The sequence below is a fragment of the Plectrocnemia conspersa genome, unplaced genomic scaffold (assembly GCF_051122295.1).
Source record: "Plectrocnemia conspersa isolate PC_06_02 unplaced genomic scaffold, ASM5112229v1 ptg000009l, whole genome shotgun sequence".
Classification (NCBI taxonomy): domain Eukaryota; kingdom Metazoa; phylum Arthropoda; class Insecta; order Trichoptera; family Polycentropodidae; genus Plectrocnemia; species Plectrocnemia conspersa.
In genome coordinates this window covers 1,780,644-1,799,141 of record NW_028277173.1, presented here as the reverse complement: position 1 = coordinate 1,799,141, position 18,498 = coordinate 1,780,644, and the positions used below count along the sequence as shown (strand labels likewise).

Here is an 18,498-nt window from a genome sequence, read left to right as displayed (position 1 = left end):
GTACCGTCGCAGTGGGAACGCTCCCACTGCGACATTGCCAATGTGTATTGTTAGCAAATTAAAAATATTTTTATTTAAAAAGTGGTGAATTAAATAAGGCTAAAATTTTATTTGGGTGATACCAAAAAGTTTTTTTGGTTTATAACAGAACAAAAATTAATAAAATAAAATATAATAAATTAAACGTTTTATGGTTGAACATTCTGTCGTGGAAATTGTGTCGGTGAGCTTTTTGTCAGTGAGCGTTTTGTCGTGTAACCATGACAGACGTTTACATGTTGATACATGGTTTTGGTTTGGTTTTGTACACCACATGAATCTAAAATTGCTTTCTATGGGGGGGGCCTATATATATTCATTTAGGTTTAATTATAGCCAAAACTTGTTGGTGCTCTGGTAACCCTGGCGTAATGAACATACTTTATTTGGCGACTCTGGCGGGCTGGCACGCCGGTGCGTGTCTCGCGCACCGTCCACTCATTGTAATAACATGTAAATGTAATAATATGCATTAAAATACTACTGCAGCAGCTCAATCTGTGCCTAAATGCCTATATCATCTAATTTCATGAGATCCTCAAGATGCATTGCCTTTTCACCCCATCAAATGTATCTTTACTTCTTCTATGCCTATATCTATATATCTAAGGTGACCAGATTTTGAAAATATCAATGGAGGACACTAAAAATAAAAAGGTCATTATTGCTGCGGGAACGGAAAAAATGTCATTTCGATTTTTTTTTGTTTAAAAGCTATATCGGAAATTTTAGTTTGAGGACAGATTGCTGCGAAAGCTAAAAAAATGTCATCAGGGTTTATTTTTCAAAGACCGTCTCCTAATTTTTTTTTAGGAGAAATTGCTGCGGAAGCTTAAAATGAAAAAAGGTATTTTTCTTCAGAAAGGGCAAAAAAATTACAAAAGGACGACCTCTGGTCACCTTAATATACAAGGTGGGCCATAAATATGAACAGTTTGAAATAAATTACTATAAAAAACTATAAATCTTATCGATTTTTTAAAATTTATATTAAAGTAAACATCCAGGAAAATCATCATATCTTAAAAATAACATTATCCAGGTGTGTACCATCGCGTAGCAAACATTGTTCAAATCTGGATCTGCCTACCATTTACAAGCAATGATGATTTTAAAACCGCTCATCTATCTGGCCCACTCTGTATATAACTATTTAAATGTATCTATACTCCTTCTATGAATTTAACAAAGCTGTGTATACATAAATTAAACGTTCATAATTAAAATTAGGCAAATAGTTTTCTATATTAACATTATATATTATTATTCATTACATACATAGATATTTTATAGATAGTTAAATAATACATAACGGCAAAAAAAGTTATGTAACATAGACCACTATTTACATCAGCGACTCAATTAAAATATTTAATATAACGAATTTCTCAGTGTAAAAATGTAATTATGTCAATTAAGCGCTTAAAATAACTTAATGACTAATTAAATAATTATCATTATATAAACGTTGACATAATTTGTACGTCCACGTTTCAAAGTAAGGACGGAGAATTTCTACCGTTAAATAAGTGTTGTCATAATTATTCTCACAATTAAAATTGACTATATGATAAAGTAATAATAAACAATAACAATATTGTAAAAGAAAGAAATGGGTGATGACATAAATATGGCAGTTACATGTTCCGGTTTTCTTTTAAATACAGATGAATTCCCACTGTGTTCTGCATTCGAAAAAGCTAAAATGACGCCCCTGAACTTTGTCCACTTTTTGATGATACTTCCTGAAAACTAAATACCCCTTTTTAATCGAAAAAGCTTAGATCTTGAGATACCATTGTATGCGAATATTTAATTAATATCCGTTCTTGTATACAAGCGCCTTTCTTTTGGGAGCGTTGTGATACGATTCACTGAAAGTTGTATATCACTAGACATTTCTTCAAACTACTGAAGGATGCTGTTGACAATTCAACTATCCTCGAGCAGGGCCGGCCCGAGGGGTAGGCAGTACAGGCGATCGCCTGGGGCGCTAGATCTTGTGGGGCGCCGTGATACCAAATGAAGGCGCAATATTCACTTAAAATTATCAAACAATATTGTTAAAGAATATAATCTGATATTAGTTTTTTATACACTACTGTGTACTCTTTAAATTATTTCACACGTAAAAAATCACAACAAAAAATAAATTATAAATTCTTAAATACCCACAATCACAAAAAAGAGTATGGTGTCAAATATAATATAGTTTTACTTTAATTTTAATTATATTTTTGCGCTCATCAAGTATTAATAGGGGGGGGGGCGCAAATTTAGTTTTTGCCTAGGGCGCCAAATAACCTAGGGCCGGCCCTGTCCTCGAGAGATTTCCAGTTTAAAGAGAAGCTCTTGTGGCTGCATACAGAACATTGACAATTTGACTGAATAAGCTGTTCTGTCTTTTAAAGACTAGGGAATAGACTGCAAGAATCCATAGAAAGAGCTCGCTAAGTAAACATCTATGTCTCAAAATATATAATTAAAATACTTGCCAGTAATAAAATCATATTTTTTAAATTAAAAATTAAATAAAAATAAATTTGCAACAAAACTAATAGCACCATTTATTTTTAAATTTACATAGTTCATAACAGACGTAGTAAACGGTAACATAAACGCCGTTCTGCTGAGGTAAGTGAGATTCCATTGTGCATAAATGCAATAAACATTGTCATAGTGATAATTTTAAAACAATGGTAACTGGTGAGTAATAAATCGAAAATGCCGATTTTTCGCAATGATTTTCTCCGAATTTTTCTCCCACTCTATCAGGCCAAATTAGCTGGGGAAAGGAGACGAGGGTCATTCTTCTTGCTCTACACTCGAACGTCACAGGTTAATTGCCATATCGAACATTCCGATAGATCTATTCGTAAACGTCTACGAGCGTTTCCAACTCTTCTCGTAGCAGACGCGAAATGCCAAATCGGTCTGTACCCTCCAGCGGCGAAACGCACTCCGACAGCAGATCCAACAGCTTCGGAGACATCTTAAAAAACAACATAATATCATTTTACGGTTTGTTTACTTTTTATTAGACTATATTATTTACCTTACGGACCGCGTTGGCTTTGAGCAAATCGTTGGCGATCAACGAACATATAGCGTAATGGTTGTGATCGCTCAAGCCGTAACTACAGATGTCATCTACTGAAAAAGCGAAACATCCGGGACAGTCCAAAACTTCGCTCGAATGATTCTGTCTTTGATTAGTGGAATTCGCATTTTTGTCGAGCAATATCACATTTTCGAGATCAATAAATATCGGCCTTAAACTCGTCTCGTTGACGGCGATGTTGTCTACGTCTACGTCGGTGAGGTAGAATCTGAAGCATGACAGTGAAAGAGTGAGATTTTACTATTATTTTAAACCAGATTTAACGCCTTACCTAAAATCTGGGTGATCGAAGGTAAACGAGTCAGCGGCTTCGAGCAAACCGATGGCTATTTGTGCCCTAGTCGAAAGCGATGAGGAAACGTAGCTCGAAAGAGGCTCTCCAGCGTGCGACTCGATAATGACGCGACCGCATGCACCCAAAAATTCCGGAACTGGCCAGTCGTTATCGTCCGTCGATAAGTATTTAAGCAAAAGCGGTTCAGCGTTGATGTTCATCATGGTCCAGGAGTTGAGCATCGCCGCCTTGTTGAGAGGGCTGTTCGGTTCTTCGTCGCTGCGCATTTGCGCATCTAGCACCTCCGAAATGCGGTCGGTCTCAGGACACATGGCGAATCCTACCTCGTCTGGTTCCAGTCTCAGTCGCTCCACAGATATCAGTCGTTTTATTGCAGTCACGAGAGTGTCGTGCAGATCTTCAACCGAGTCATAGTCACAGTCATCTGGAAACAATATGTATTGTATCATTATAACAATTCACAAGATTTTTGCCTCAAGGATAATACATATATATGTATATATAATTACACGCCAATTTCTATATCATTAGCTTTATTAAAATAAGATACAATCAATTTTATTCAAAACATGATAAGCTCACAATAGCCATGCCGACATTTGATAACAATTATCACAACATAAAACTCGACCGTTATAAGCTTCAAGACACACGTCTTAAAATATTCTTTATCATTATCGGATAATTACCTACAAATCATTTGGGGAGGCATTTGCACCCCCCCTGAATTTATCCAAAAAATGCATGTCATTTAATGAAATACTATGAATCTTAACTTTTGCCCCCCCCCCCCCCACTTAAAAAAAGTTGAAAAGTTGTCCCTGTTTTTAAACAAGAAATTTTCAGGATATCCATCAAAGAAAATATAAAAAAAACAGGTTCGAACCTATCCAAAAAATATATTTTAAAATAAGTCATTTCAGTGAAATCATATCGGAATACATTTTCACCGGTAGATAAATATTTTTACCAGTGAAAATATAATTTATCTGACATGTGCTAGTAAAATTACATGATTTCAACTTTTCCATATGTAGTAATAAATATATATTTACATACCTATCATTATATATTTCATGCGATGTATAAATGTTACAGTGAATGTGTATTTTTCAGTGAAGTTATATTTTCACTAGTGAAGTCCAAATATATTTTCACCAATAAATATATATTTCTACTAGCGAAAATATAATTTAGGCACTAGTGAAATTATATGTTATTCTAAAATGTCGATGAAACTCAATTTGACCAGCACGATAGACGAATGGTATAAGTCTTATACGGACCTTAATGTTTTTTTAATTTCTATCGTGTGGGAGACCAAAATTAGTGATTATTATATAATTTTAATTCCGATCGATCATCACAGATTAGGTTTACCTAGATTTTCCTAATCTCACGGGTAAATATTGTGATGATTAATTAAAATCGAGCTAGGTCGTACATATCTGGTATTGAAAATTCTCTAATAATGAGATAATACAGCTCATAGAGAATATCTTATATGTATTAAAAAAATGAAACGTCCATTTGCTGTTCAAACCCAAACCTAACCTAATGAAAGTTCTAAAACTAATTCATCTCTCAGCGGAAAATAAGCTGAAGAAAAACAGACAGATGTTGCATCTCGCGTATTGCTCCATAGTTAGTCTGCATTTGGATAGTACACTATGTTTTAAAAATATGATAGCTATCCTTACCGATATTACTATGGACTTCTGATATGAGAGTATTGGTCAAAGTGTATTCAAACCAAATTTTGGTCAATAAGAAGGCGCAAAAACAATTATCACTACTCAGAAGTCAAAAATTCACAGCAAAAACAATAAAATCGTGGCGCCACCGTCGCAGTGGGAACACTCGGTAACGAGCGTTCCCACTGTGACGCTGCTCCCCTATTGGTCAAAATTCGGTTTAGATATGCTTCATACGATTCTCACTTATTGTAAATCGTAATATTGTTATAAAAAGTCTTAATATGAATGCTAAATAACTGAACATTTTCACTGCGACGGCTCCGACACAATTTTATTGCTTTTTTTTATGGATTTTTGACTTCTGAATTTAGTTTGTATAAAAATAGTTTGTATTACTATTTTTTTACTATTTTTTTAAAATATATAATACAATATATACAAAAAAATATTAATGATATAGCTAAAAGTGCCATAATTGTACAGAACAATTAAATTATTTTATCTTTGTAGCGAAAAAAGGTGTAAAATTGTACAGTGTATCGACGGCAACAAAAGTTGATAAGTTTATCTATAATTGTAATTATTATCAAAAATAATTTGTTTTAGGGTTGCCACAATACTGTTTAATTTCATAAAAGCATATTTGCAATCATTAGAGTAACAGCAATGTTCCCCGATCCAAAAGCATAGCATGCAAAGCAAGATACATACGTATAACCGAACAGAATTTAGTGCACCCCGTGTGCAACTCAATAACAACATAAAATTATAAAGCACGTGCATGAGCTTCCAAATAGTTAAATAAGTGGTTTCAATAACATATTGGTAGAAGTTTAGACTTCAATGAGTAAACCAATTATCGCAGCCGAATCAAATTCCAAAGCTTCCAAGAGTCATATGTTCATTTAAATTAAAATATAAATAATTTATAATTTATAAAAACATATTCAAAATCCGAACATTGATTATTTTTATGAAGTATTGATACACTTATGCTATTAACACTTTGGGCTTATGGCAAAACAGTGATAGATTTACAATAGTAAAGCACATATGTGCATCGTTTGCATGAATGCCTAACATACCATGATGACTTTGTGTATAATGTGCTCCTAAAGTCGTTTCCTAAATTAAGGACTAATTCTGCGGACACCGTTTCGAGTTCTTCACAACTTTCTTCCATCATATACTATATTGTATCTTTCGCCGCTTGTTTAAATCTAGTGATGAACTGATAAAATTTCATTTTACATCATTCGAAAAGTTGTACTATTTAAAAAATCAACAAATTTTATTGTTCATAATTATTATATAAATATAAAAAAAATAATATTAATAAATTTTTTGAGTTTATTTAATATATCACTTTGTATGGTTAAATGTGTATTACTTTTTTATGATTTATTTGCCACGAAGATTAAATTATCTGATTTACATGAAAAGTTATGCGTTGATTTTAAATCTGTTATTATTATGATTCTAGTATGTGTAGTTATTTTTTAAATATTGTTTTAATAAAAATGACCAGATTTTGAAAATATCAAAGGAAGACACTAAAAATAAATAAACCATCTCGAAATTTTTTGTTTGAGGAAGATATATTGCTACAGTAGTTCATCAAAAAATCATCATTTTGGAATTTTTTGTTCAAAAAGAGGACGTTTGGGCGCCTTATTTTAATTAATAATAAAAATCATCATCCAAAATAATAAAATGAACATTTTAGGAAAAAACCGACAAACCTAAAAGTTTTACGATTTAATCGATTCTAAACCTAGCGAAATAATGCACATTTCTTTCATTTCAACATAATAGACGTAAGCCTGAGGCGTTACAACAGGGTAAACACAATTTACAACTACTAAGTGAGTCGTGAGACATCAAAGTCTGTAAATTAACGACACCTATTTTATTAATTATTAACTATTATTACAGCTTACAAGCAATATGTCACTACAAAAAAATTCACGATATTCATCCGTGAGATTAGGAAAATCAAGGAAAACCTAATATGTGATGATTGATAGGAATTTTAATTTTAAAAAGTTGAACTTGTATGATGTATGCGAATATAAAATGGGTTATAGAAAAAAAGTATAAATAAAACGCAATTTATGGAAGAAAATAAACAGATGTAATAATTTTCTTAACAAAAAATTAACCGTTTGGGGTAAAAGAGCTGAAAATTAAAACTTTTACTAAATTATAAATTTTCCATCTTATTCTACAATTTTTCTTCACATGAATCAATTGTATTTTTGGAAACAACAAATTTTTTAATGTTCTCAGACAATTTATGAGATATTAATATTCTGCAAAATAACACCTTTCCTAATTTTTTTAATGTCTGTGAGTAGCTTTTGTGCTAGCTTCTGAATCGTTTTTCTCGGACATGCTGTTATGTTAGCCCTAATATCCTCACTAAAAACCCCTAAGGACTATTTATAGTAAATTGACGCTTTATAAATTTAGTGGCATCCCTGCCCATTGCATTACATATATTTTTAACCGCTATTGTCGCATTATGAGTTGACACTCATAAAGCATTATATAGCTTTATTGAGATTATTTTATCTCCCTTCCATTGTTGATTTACATTGTTGATTTACATTACATGCCCAAAAAGACTGTTTGGGGCGCATTGTGGTCAGGCAGCGGCATTGGGTCTTACTTTTTTTAAAACAATAATGGTCGGACTGTAACAATCAACGATGGGCGCAATGGGGCGCAATGGGGCGCATGATAACCGATTATTTTTGGTATGAAATCGAAAATATTTATATGGAAAACATGTTGTTCCAACAAAATAGCGCAACTTGCTACACATCGGGTACAACGTTGGATGTTTTGCGTGAAAAGTTCCCATGTCGCATTATTTCACGTTTTAGTTACGTTAACCGACCGCCAATGTCATGTTATTTACCGCCGTCATGTCTACGCGAACAAATCCGAAAAACTGGATCACATAAAAACCAACATCCGGCAAGTTATAGCCGAGATACCGCCCGAAATGTACGAAAAAATCGTCAAAAATTGCATCGAAAGGATCGGCTGCTGCAAAAAGTCCAAGTGCGGCTTTTTAATTGATATTTTTTTTCATAATTAATGAAATACATCAATGTTGGATTAATAATAAAAAAATTGAAGATGTCATTAAATTGTTTTTTTTTAACGTTCGGAATCTGAAGTTGGATCACTTTTTATAAAGGCGCATTTTCAAAGACATAATAATTTTTTGGAATAGTTTTTTCGAAACATAATATATAGCCCAAAAGTTAGTTTCAAGTGGTTTTTCAGTTCTCTTGTCTTTGTGGCAAACATGTTGCTGTATTGTGATAAATAGGCGAAGTTGTTTCGAAGTTGATATGTACTAGGTATGTATGTGGGAAAGTTCGGTGATTATTGCGCAAACGAAAATTGTGCACAATGAAATTTCCGAAATGATTTCTTTATCAAGTTTGAGCAAAAAATCCAAGATGGCCTTTTTATTTTTATCGTTTTCAAAATCTGGTCACCTTATAATACCTATGTACCTATATACATAGGCGCATTCTTGAAATTGACTAATCGATCTTTGTGAATGGGAACAATGGTGATGAAAATAAAACGAGTACCAGGAAAGGGCTCGCAGACCCTGGCGTCCAGCCGTCGCAGTTCCCAGTCGTGGCCCAGCCTCTTGAGCGCTAGCTTCCGGTCGTCCGAGCGCCGGCGCCCTTCCACCGCGTTCTTGTCGCCCAGCAGCGCCACGAGGGCGGATGCGCTCTCTACTGTCAGACGCACGTCGGACTGTAGGGCTTCGCAGGCGTCGCGGCCGTAGCAGAAGGGGCAGCTGTCGAGGCCGGCCCACTTGGCCGCCGGTTGTCTCCAAGCGCGCCACGCCCCTCCCAACCTCGAGACCAAGAAGAGCAGCAGAGCAGCGAGGAGCGCCACGAAGAGCCAGCGACCCCCCGCGCGCCGCATCCCCGCGCATCTGACAGCCGGCGCGGCGGCGTGAAGTGGCAGCCCTGGTATGACCGGTGCCGTGAGCGAGTACCTCCTCGCGTACGTCGGTGAGTATCAGTCAGCGGGGCCATGTCGAGCCGGAGCCCCTTCCCGGGACGGGCCGCGGCCTACTCCCTGCTCTTTTATGGGGCGCTCTTCTACCGTAACGTCTACCATATCTCCACTATTTTCTAAAACTATATTTTATTATTATTACTATTACTTTTATGAAACACCTTTGTTCTAAATAAATCTAAACTAGGAACTTACCTGTTTACATTGCATTTTAATGGAACTAAGCTGATCAAGTATATGCTTTATTACTTACAGATATATCTAAGTGAATTGCATGTTCTTAAACCGGGTGTGCAATCCTAAATAATATTGTACAAAGATATCTATTGTTTTATATTTCTATCGTATGAGAGATCAGAATTGATGTTTGTAATATAATTATAATTCCAATCGATCATCACCGGTTAGGTTTTTCTCGATTTTCCTAATCTCACGGATAAATAATTTTAAAAATTAACTAGTAATAATAGCATTTAATTAATAAGAGAGTGTGATTTAACAGAGAATTATTTTAAAATATATGTACATACTTTATTTATGGGGTGAACTGGGTAATTAAATACTGATAATAAAAATAATAATTTTTATTATATACTTATATGATAAACTAAAATATTTGATTTTAGTGTTTTGCTCAAATAGTATTTAATTATATAAAGAAAAAAATGTTTGAATACAAAATTAATACCGATGTACAAGTCATATTGTTCAAATAAACAATGGATAATGATAGATCCGTACATAAGACTTTGAATATTTTTTTTAAGATTCCAAAGTCAAATTTAATAAAAAGATAATTCGTCATTATGAATTGTTATGTTAACAGTACAAAAGTGTTTCTACTATGAGTCAAAGAATTAACTGAAACTTGATGAAATGCCATCCATTGTCAACTCTAACAGATTATATACATGAAAGCATCATAAAATTTTGTATGATCTTCTATTTATGAATCACATAATTGTACATGCAGAATTTCTCTTTTTGTATTTGCAAAAGTGAAGATTAAATATTTTTTGTTACTTTTAAAACGATAATAAATAATAATTACCTAATCAAATAAATATTTTATATTGCTCATTTAAATTGTCCTCATAATAAAATAGATGTCACTGATTTACAGACTTTGATTTCAGTCTGGTGTCTCACCACTTACTTAGTAGTTGTTGATTTACCCCGTTGTAAAGCATTGGGCTAACACCTGTCATGTTGCAACGGAAGATTAGGAAACAAAATATGTTTAAAACTACAAACTGATTTTAATTAACTTAAATTATCCTTTCACACAAAAATCTACCTAATTCTTGCATTTATGTAGCAACTTATAATACTATAAATTTCACTTTCTCTACTTTAAAAATCATAATACTAATATGAAACAATTAACTCAACTTTGTATATCAAACTATAATACATTAGCAAAAATATTTTTTCAGAACAAAAATCGACTATATCTCGAAAATAGGAGGATAACTAAAGTTGTTATTTAACAGGGAAATGTTTTAAGATACATGTATATTTAAATAAATACTTTGTTCCATAAAACGAATTGTTTGCGCATTTATGTAAGGTAAATCGTCGGAAAAGGATTCGTTACAGACAATTATTCATAAGGTGTTCATTGTTCTGACCGATAGTAATGCATAAACAATTCGTTTTATATATTGCTCATTTAAATTGTCCTAAAAAACTTAATGATAACTGAATACATCATTAAAATTAAGATTAAATATAATTAAATTGTTGTACAGTATTCCGTCTATAAGTTGTCATACTTAACTAGGGATTGCAATACTGGGACAAAAATTGACCTTCAATACTTCCAGTATTACAAAATAAAATACCGGTAGTACCGAATAATAAAATCCATTTTTTTCAAATCTGTATATTTTATTTAGTGAAAACGATATCTCCATAGCTTAGAACTACGAAAACAATGACGTATATATTGCTCGAAAGCAGAAGCGGACAATAAAATAACGCTCATTGTAGGGGATTAACCTAAGTAGTGTTAAGGGTAGGATATCAAAGTAGAATAATATATTTATTTTATTTTTTAATATTTTTTCAAATAATCAGTGCTTATAACATGTTTTTCCTAGCTGATGATGGGCCCGTTGTGTTTCTCATCTCTGATGAGCGATGTTTAGAGATTATCTGATCAATATGAATTGCAAAATAAAACAATTCATAATTAAACAAAAAATAATCACCCGTTTTGGATCATAATATAAACAATATAATTAGAATTATTGATACTTCAAAACAATAAATGTCGGGGTATTCAGATGTTTGAATTTTGCTGATCAATAAACATTGTATAACATGCGAGCGGTACTTAAATTCTTTTTTTATTGTCAAATAATTAAAATAATAATGTCAATACCGGTATTATTGCAATCCCAATACTTAACTCATTGCTTTAATCGGAACAGAGTTAAAATTTGCAGACCGATTTGCAGAAATTCAATAAATTATCATTACTAATTTAAGTGCCACTCAACTTTTTCCTAAATAAACAAAAATTTGCATAATTTTTTTCTAAAAACAGTTTTTAAATATTTTTCATTAAACTTATTTTGTATATATAGTGAAAATAAATAGCATTTACAGCAATATGGAACGACATTTATTCACCATTGTTACATTGTACTAGTGAATTTAAATATTTTTATAAGTTCTCCATCTTTAAAATTGCTTACATTGCATACTCTCAAATTACGACCCTTTAGATATATTGTTTGAAATTTTTTGTTGTTTTATATGTTGCTTCGTTGCATTCATCAAAACATGACCGCGCACAACCAGAGGTAGCGCAGCACTGACTGAATCGATCGAGTTGCAATAAATTCTAACACGCAATTAAGTTCTCTACCAAACTGCAAATTAGTACACTTAAGTTTGTGACGAAATAGTTATTATATTACTATTACCTAAAATACTTTGTTTCAAACCCCTTATGAAACCTAATGTTTTTTAATTTCTATTGCGTATGATTACTATATAATAATAATCCCAATCAATTAATATAGATTCTCCTAATGTCACAGATAAAATTGAGCTAGGTTGTATAATACTTAGCAACGTCTATTGCTTATTAGCTGTAATAATATTTAATAATTAATAAATATATATTACTAATTTACAGATACTTGTATGTGTTAATTATGTTTACATTGTAACACATTGGGCTAACGTCTGTCATGTTACAGTCCAGGTCCGACCAATGGATCATTTTTTATAAAGTAAAAAACTACAAAAAATTTATTTGAAATTCGCGCTATTGAATTATATATTTTTAATTTTTATATGAATAAAATAAACATTCGTAAGAGTTCTTATCTTCGATTTTATCATGTGCACTTACTCTAAGTATTGTAGAGTGATAAAAAAATAAAAACTGTTTTAATGAGTCACGAGTTTCCGAATACCGGATCTACGTTTCTTTATCTATTAGTTTATGACTTGACAATTCTTCATGGGTCACAGTGAAAAAAATATGAAATGGTTTTCATTTTGTTTATACAAGAAATTACATAATTGTGCGAACCTTGAGTCTTTAAATATTATATTTTAGATGTCAATTAAATGTTTGGGGGGTCCGTAGCAACAATAAGCACCGGTGCCCGATTTTTCTTTCAGCGGACTTATTATAGTCGAAGATTTACAATAAATAAAATGGCACTCAATCGATTTAAAAAGCTTGATTACAAATATAATTTTACATTCGTTAAACTCAAATTAATTATAATTATATTAAATTTATCAACACACAGTTTTAAATTGATTAAATTTTTCGCCATTATAAAAAAACTTGCAGCATTCACTCTTTATTATTTCACAGAAAATCTTATTATTTATAACTAAAAATACACAATGCCATTCTTTACCTTTTAGGTTTCGACGTTCTTCTCCTAAAAAATATGACTACTTCTTTGAAAGCCCAATAGCACTTTTAAAACTGATCACATTTCATTACTTTATGAAACTTTTTATAAACTACTATATCAAGATAAGTGTTTCTAGATATTTCTACAGGTTTTATTTAAAATAAGTCACTGATGGGATTTATTTTTATCCAATAAAACCGTTGATAAAAACAATTTTAACGCATGTGTTTTTACAATAGCCATTTTAATCAAAATTATACACGAATACTCGTACGCATAAACCAATATCTTGAAATTTTGTTAAAATTAATCCCAGCGTTTGAATGTCAACTTAAATTCATTCAGAGATATGTTTACTTTAATTAAAATTTTAATTTAGAGATATGATAAAATTAATTCAGAATTTACATGTTTTGTTTAAAAATTTTACGCATTTCAACTCACAAGCCAACCGTGTCGTTAAATGGCAAAGTTGAATGATTCCATTTTTCAAGGTCATGCAGAGATATGTATAACTTAATGTGTTATTGAATAAACCTAATCCTTTGTTTGATAAAAGTTTACCACACAATACGAGAATTTATAATATTTATCGTTAAATTAATTTCAGTCGACTACGTCGACGTAGACTATTCGCTATGGCTGTCATGGCTACTGATGCCGTTGATGATCACCTTCCTCCTGCCCGCAGTCATCGTCGTTCTGCTATACGTCAGCGCCGTCGTATTCCATATGTACAAATTCCACAGGTGAGTCGTCGACGTCTACAGGACTGTATAAGAATCTTTATGGACAAAATGGATTATTACAGACAGCGATTGGTGAATGTGGCTGGTGACTGGAAAGACCGCAGTAGACGAGCGGTGGCCGCGATATGGGATGCTCATGGATGGATATGGCACGGTAAGCTGTCGCTGAATCTTGTTTTATAATCGATTTGTTTATGTAAATAAAATTAACGCCTCGACAGGATACGAGATATCCGGCTTGGAAAACATTCCCCAGGATCAACCGGTGCTTTTCATCTACTACCACGGAGCTCTCCCTATCGATATGTACTACTTCATTGCCAAGACGTATCTGTACAGTAATCGGCTGATACACACAGTGGCTGATAGGTTTCTCTTTAAAGTTCCAGGTGAGTTATGTGCGAATCGAATCTATCGCATTTCTCTGAAACTTTATAAAACCTCATTTCGGTGAAATCGTTTCAGGCTGGGCGATCATCTTGGAAGGCTTTCACGTAATTCCGGGCACAGTGCAACAGTGCGCCAACGTGCTAAAAGAAGGCAATCTACTTTCAATTTCGCCTGGAGGCGTGTACGAAGCGCAGTTCGGGAGCGAAAATTACCAGCTTTTGTGGAAGAAGCGCCTGGGTTTTGCCAAAGTCGCGCTAGAAGCTAAAGTGGTTAGTTTTATCATTTGTTTTTGTTTCCTTTATAATTTTATCACTGATTTTTTATTAGCCGATAGTTCCGCTCTTCACTATGAACATTAGAGAAGCATTCAGGACTGTCAGTGTTCTGCGGCGCCTCTTTCTCAGGATCTACTCTGTTACACGTATTCCACTCGCGCCCGTCTATGGAGGCTTCCCCGTCAAATTAATAACGCACGTAGGCGCTCCCATCCCCCACGATCCGAATCTTACACCAGAGGAGCTCCACGCCAAGGTATGTCAACATAGATGGGAGCATTTGCCTCCCTTTGAATTTGACCAGAAAAATGCATGTCATCTAATTAAATACTATGAATCTTAACACTAGGTTTACGGGAATAAACCTGTCAATTTGACACAGGTTTCATTAAAAACAGGTCAAAAGATTTTCTTTGCTTTGTTGCATTTTTTTGCTTTGTTGCAAAACCCAGAAAAATACTGTCTGATACAATCAAATCAGAAACCCGTCAATTTGACGGGTGTAAATGAAATAGAAATATTAAAAAAAGCTGAAATGAAGTCCCTGATTCTAAACCGGATTCTCAGGTTATCCCTCAAAGAAAATTCTCAAGTCTCAAATCTTTTCCGAAAATATTTTTTTAAATATGTCATTTTTACCAGTTAAAATATAATTTATTTGGCATGTGCTAATAAAATTATATGATTTCAACTTTTCCATATGTAGTAATATATACATTTACATACTTATCATTATTTATTTACATGCAATGTATAAATGTCAGTGAATGTGTATTTTTCAGTAGTTATATTTTCACTAGTGAAGTCCAAATACACTTTCACCAGTAGATATATATTTTTACTAGCGAAAATATAATTTAATCAATAGGCGCTAGTGAAATTATATGTTGCTCCATAATGTAAATTTGACAGTTGCGAAACGTCCATTTGCTGTTCAAATCCAAACCTAACCTAATGAAAGTTCTAAAACTAATTATAGCTTTAGAACTTTCATTAGGTCAAGTCCAAAACACAAACTAAGCCAATTCATCTCTCAGGGGAAAATAAGCAGAAGAAAAATTACAGACACGCCGCATTTCGCATATTACTCCATAGTTTGTCTGTACTTCGATATTACACTATGTTTTAAAAATATGATAGCTATCCTTACCGATACTACAGATTTATGATAGAAGAGTACTGGTCAAAGCATATTCAAACCCAAGTTTGGTCAATAGGAGGGTGCCTTAACAATTATCACTTCTTAGAAGTCAAAAATTCACATCAAAAGCAATAAAATGTTATTACCGAGCGTTTCCACAGCGACGGCACCGCCACGATTTTATTGCTTTTGACATGGATTTTTGACTTCTGAGAAGGGATAAATGTTTTTTGCGATCTCCTATTGGTCAAAATTCGGTTTAGATGTGCTTCATTGATGATTCTAAAGAGTATCGGTCAAAGAATATTCAAACCGAATTTTGGTCAATTGGAGTTATCACTTACCAGTAATCAAAGCAATAAAATCAGTAGGAACGCTCGGTAACGATCGTTCCCACTGCGACGGCGCTACCATTAGTCTAAATTCGGTTCAGATTTGCTTCATTCGATTCTAACTTATTGTAAGTCATAATGTTGTTATAAAAAGTCTTAATCTGAACGCTAGATAACCAATCGTTTCCACTGTTATGGCACAATTTTATTATTTTAATGAAATCGAAGTATTAAAAACAACCAGTTGATCTCTGGCGTTCTAGTTCGTTTTTTAATGTTTATCTTTGCAGGTATCGGCAGCTCTCGAAGATATGATCCAGACTCACCAGCGTACGCCGGGGAGCATCACAAGAGGGCTCATAGAGAGGATCTACAGGGTGCCCAAGACACCTCCGAAGAGAGAGGACGAAAGGCGATAGTCTCAAATAGTCCGATAGAACAAAAAAGTCAACCGCCGTCCAGGCGGAAGGTTACATTTATAATGTCGAGTGTAGCTCTTTATTTTACGCTCGACGTTTCGAAAAGTACATTCCGAAATTGTGCATTTATCGAAGATCGAACGAGAGAGAGAACAAGTCTAGAAAATTTGCAGTAACTTATTGAAACGTGTAAATAAATAAATTGAAACTGTTTGTCGTTTTAAGTGAAAATTTATTAAGACTTAATTGTATAGTATAAATATATTGTCGTTAGGTTTACGTGACGTTATTTAATATATACACAAAAGAAGCTCTGTCGTTTTTGTTACGCCGTCCCTTTCCCGAGTAGCCTGTAAAGAAACAAAGCGTAAATGAGACGATAGGACGAAGCTACGGCGCATCAATTACCTAGAACAGATCGAAGGAGCTGTCGTCAAACGGTTGAGATTGCTGCTGAGGCACCGTAGCTTTCTGTCCACCTCCCAAGCCGCTCCCGGAGCGATACTGTGGCTGCTGATGAGTAAACGATCGCCGTTACTCAGCCGCGCGTTTTTAACGACAGACGATCTTACACATGCAGTTCCGAAATAGATAAGAAAGAGGCAAGCGAGCGACAAAAAAAAAGCAAGTGATGTCAATACTTTATTTAAAAAATATAATAAAAATGTATTTACAACTAAAAAAAGGGAAATAATAGGAATTACAAAGAAAGATAAAGCACTCGAATACACCTAAGTAGTGTGTTAGCAAAAGTAAGAAAATTAGTTCGCATACGTGATGTTGTTACTGAACATTATGATATTATCTTCAAAAGCTTAAAGGTGTTAAAGGTTAATTGGTGAGATAGTCCATAACGAAAACAATAATATATTTTTGGAAACTGATAACTTTGAACTTAATACTGGAGTAAACCTTGAAATTTATCTAACCGTCACTACTGCTAATAATAGAGCTGTTAAATTGAATTGTGGATTAATGAATTCTATGTCGGGCGGGTTGAAATCAAATTTAGGCTTCTATTGGCTAAATATGCTGGTTGGGAGTCCTGATGTTTCCCGGTGCGAGCTGCAGACCTCTTCCCCGAACCTGCTGCTTGAACATAAACTTAAAGCTACAATCTATCTATTATTAATCTATAATTCTTGCGAATGGTAAGGAAATACCAAAATGACAAAACACGCGGAAAAAATATTCATATGTTAATGGATGTTATTTCTTGGAAGTTCTTTAATTATTGTGTTATCTAATTTATTTAGATATACCATAACGTTTTTAATTTTGCAATAATATACAGAATTTCAGGTGGGAAAACTTTGTTAATTGATGTGTTACCAATCACGGATGTTTCATAGCTAAACAGTTTTGACACTGAAATTTATTTCTGTTTAAGGAGTGGAACATATAATATTTCTTAGATGAAATAAATAATTATGGTTTATACATTTCATAAAAAAAATTCATGTACCACAAAAAGGCGACGACCCATTGCATTGTGAGGCAATGGGATAAGATGATTCTTTACAAATTTAAATTAAAATATAATTTATTATTATGTAAAAATAGTATTTGATGGTATCTAAGTATTTTTTAGTGAAAGAAAACGCATGACACAGGACTCATACACGAGTCTACGGTCACTAAACAAATTCTTTCAAGACTCGTCCACGGGTGTTAAGCTGTTATAATCAAATGTTTGATTAATAAATAAAAATCTGAGGGTATTCTTAGGTTTGTGTTTCTTTTTAAATATTTAGAACATAATCTGAACAATTTAAAAATATAACACAAATTTAAGGATATCTTCGGAATTTTATTTTATTAATCAAACATTTGTTTTAAAAAAAATCGGAAATTGAAGTTGGAACATTCATTAAAAATTTTGTGGAAAACAAAAATAGATAATATTTATATTCCCTTATTTACAGGCATCTGAGAAACCTCTTTTGTACTGTAGGGGGCTTATTTATATATATTTATTTAGGTTTATTATGGCCAAAAACTTAGCAGTACTCTTGTGACACTAACGTAACGGACACACTCTTTTCGTGGCAACTCTGGCGGGCTCACACGCCGGTGCGGGCCCTGCTCAATTGT

At 33.3% G+C, this 18,498-nt stretch overlaps 2 protein-coding genes and 1 long non-coding RNA gene across 4 annotated transcripts; 1 reads left to right on the top strand and 2 right to left on the bottom strand.

The window, feature by feature from the left end:
* Nucleotides 1-2,581: 2,581 nt before the first annotated feature.
* LOC148231509 (divergent protein kinase domain 2A) lies at nucleotides 2,582-9,124 on the bottom strand. The gene is made up of 4 exons (XM_088192873.1): nucleotides 8,767-9,124; nucleotides 3,432-3,879; nucleotides 3,095-3,368; nucleotides 2,582-3,031 (listed from the first exon to the last, which is right to left on the bottom strand). The coding sequence occupies exons 1-4, from the start codon at nucleotides 9,110-9,112 to the stop codon at nucleotides 2,909-2,911; spliced, it is 1,191 nt and encodes a 396-aa protein (XP_088048999.1). The 5' UTR covers nucleotides 9,113-9,124; the 3' UTR covers nucleotides 2,582-2,908.
* Nucleotides 8,463-16,711, top strand: LOC148231508 (DGAT1/2-independent enzyme synthesizing storage lipids). 2 transcript variants are annotated; one of them, XM_088192880.1, is made up of 7 exons: nucleotides 8,463-9,201; nucleotides 13,709-13,847; nucleotides 13,910-14,001; nucleotides 14,069-14,236; nucleotides 14,313-14,506; nucleotides 14,565-14,768; nucleotides 16,276-16,711. In XM_088192880.1, exons 1-7 carry the CDS (start codon nucleotides 9,162-9,164, stop codon nucleotides 16,402-16,404), a joined length of 966 nt encoding a protein of 321 aa, XP_088049006.1. In that variant the 5' UTR covers nucleotides 8,463-9,161; the 3' UTR covers nucleotides 16,405-16,711. The 2 variants fall into 2 exon arrangements, with proteins under 2 accessions (XP_088049006.1, XP_088049005.1); XM_088192879.1 differs by lacking the exon at nucleotides 8,463-9,201 and adding an exon at nucleotides 9,211-9,296.
* On the bottom strand, nucleotides 16,519-17,172 carry LOC148231507 (uncharacterized). Its single transcript, XR_015810767.1, has 2 exons — nucleotides 16,813-17,172; nucleotides 16,519-16,754 (listed from the first exon to the last, which is right to left on the bottom strand). It is a non-coding gene; the product is annotated as an uncharacterized LOC148231507 (long non-coding RNA).
* Nucleotides 17,173-18,498: the final 1,326 nt, after the last annotated feature.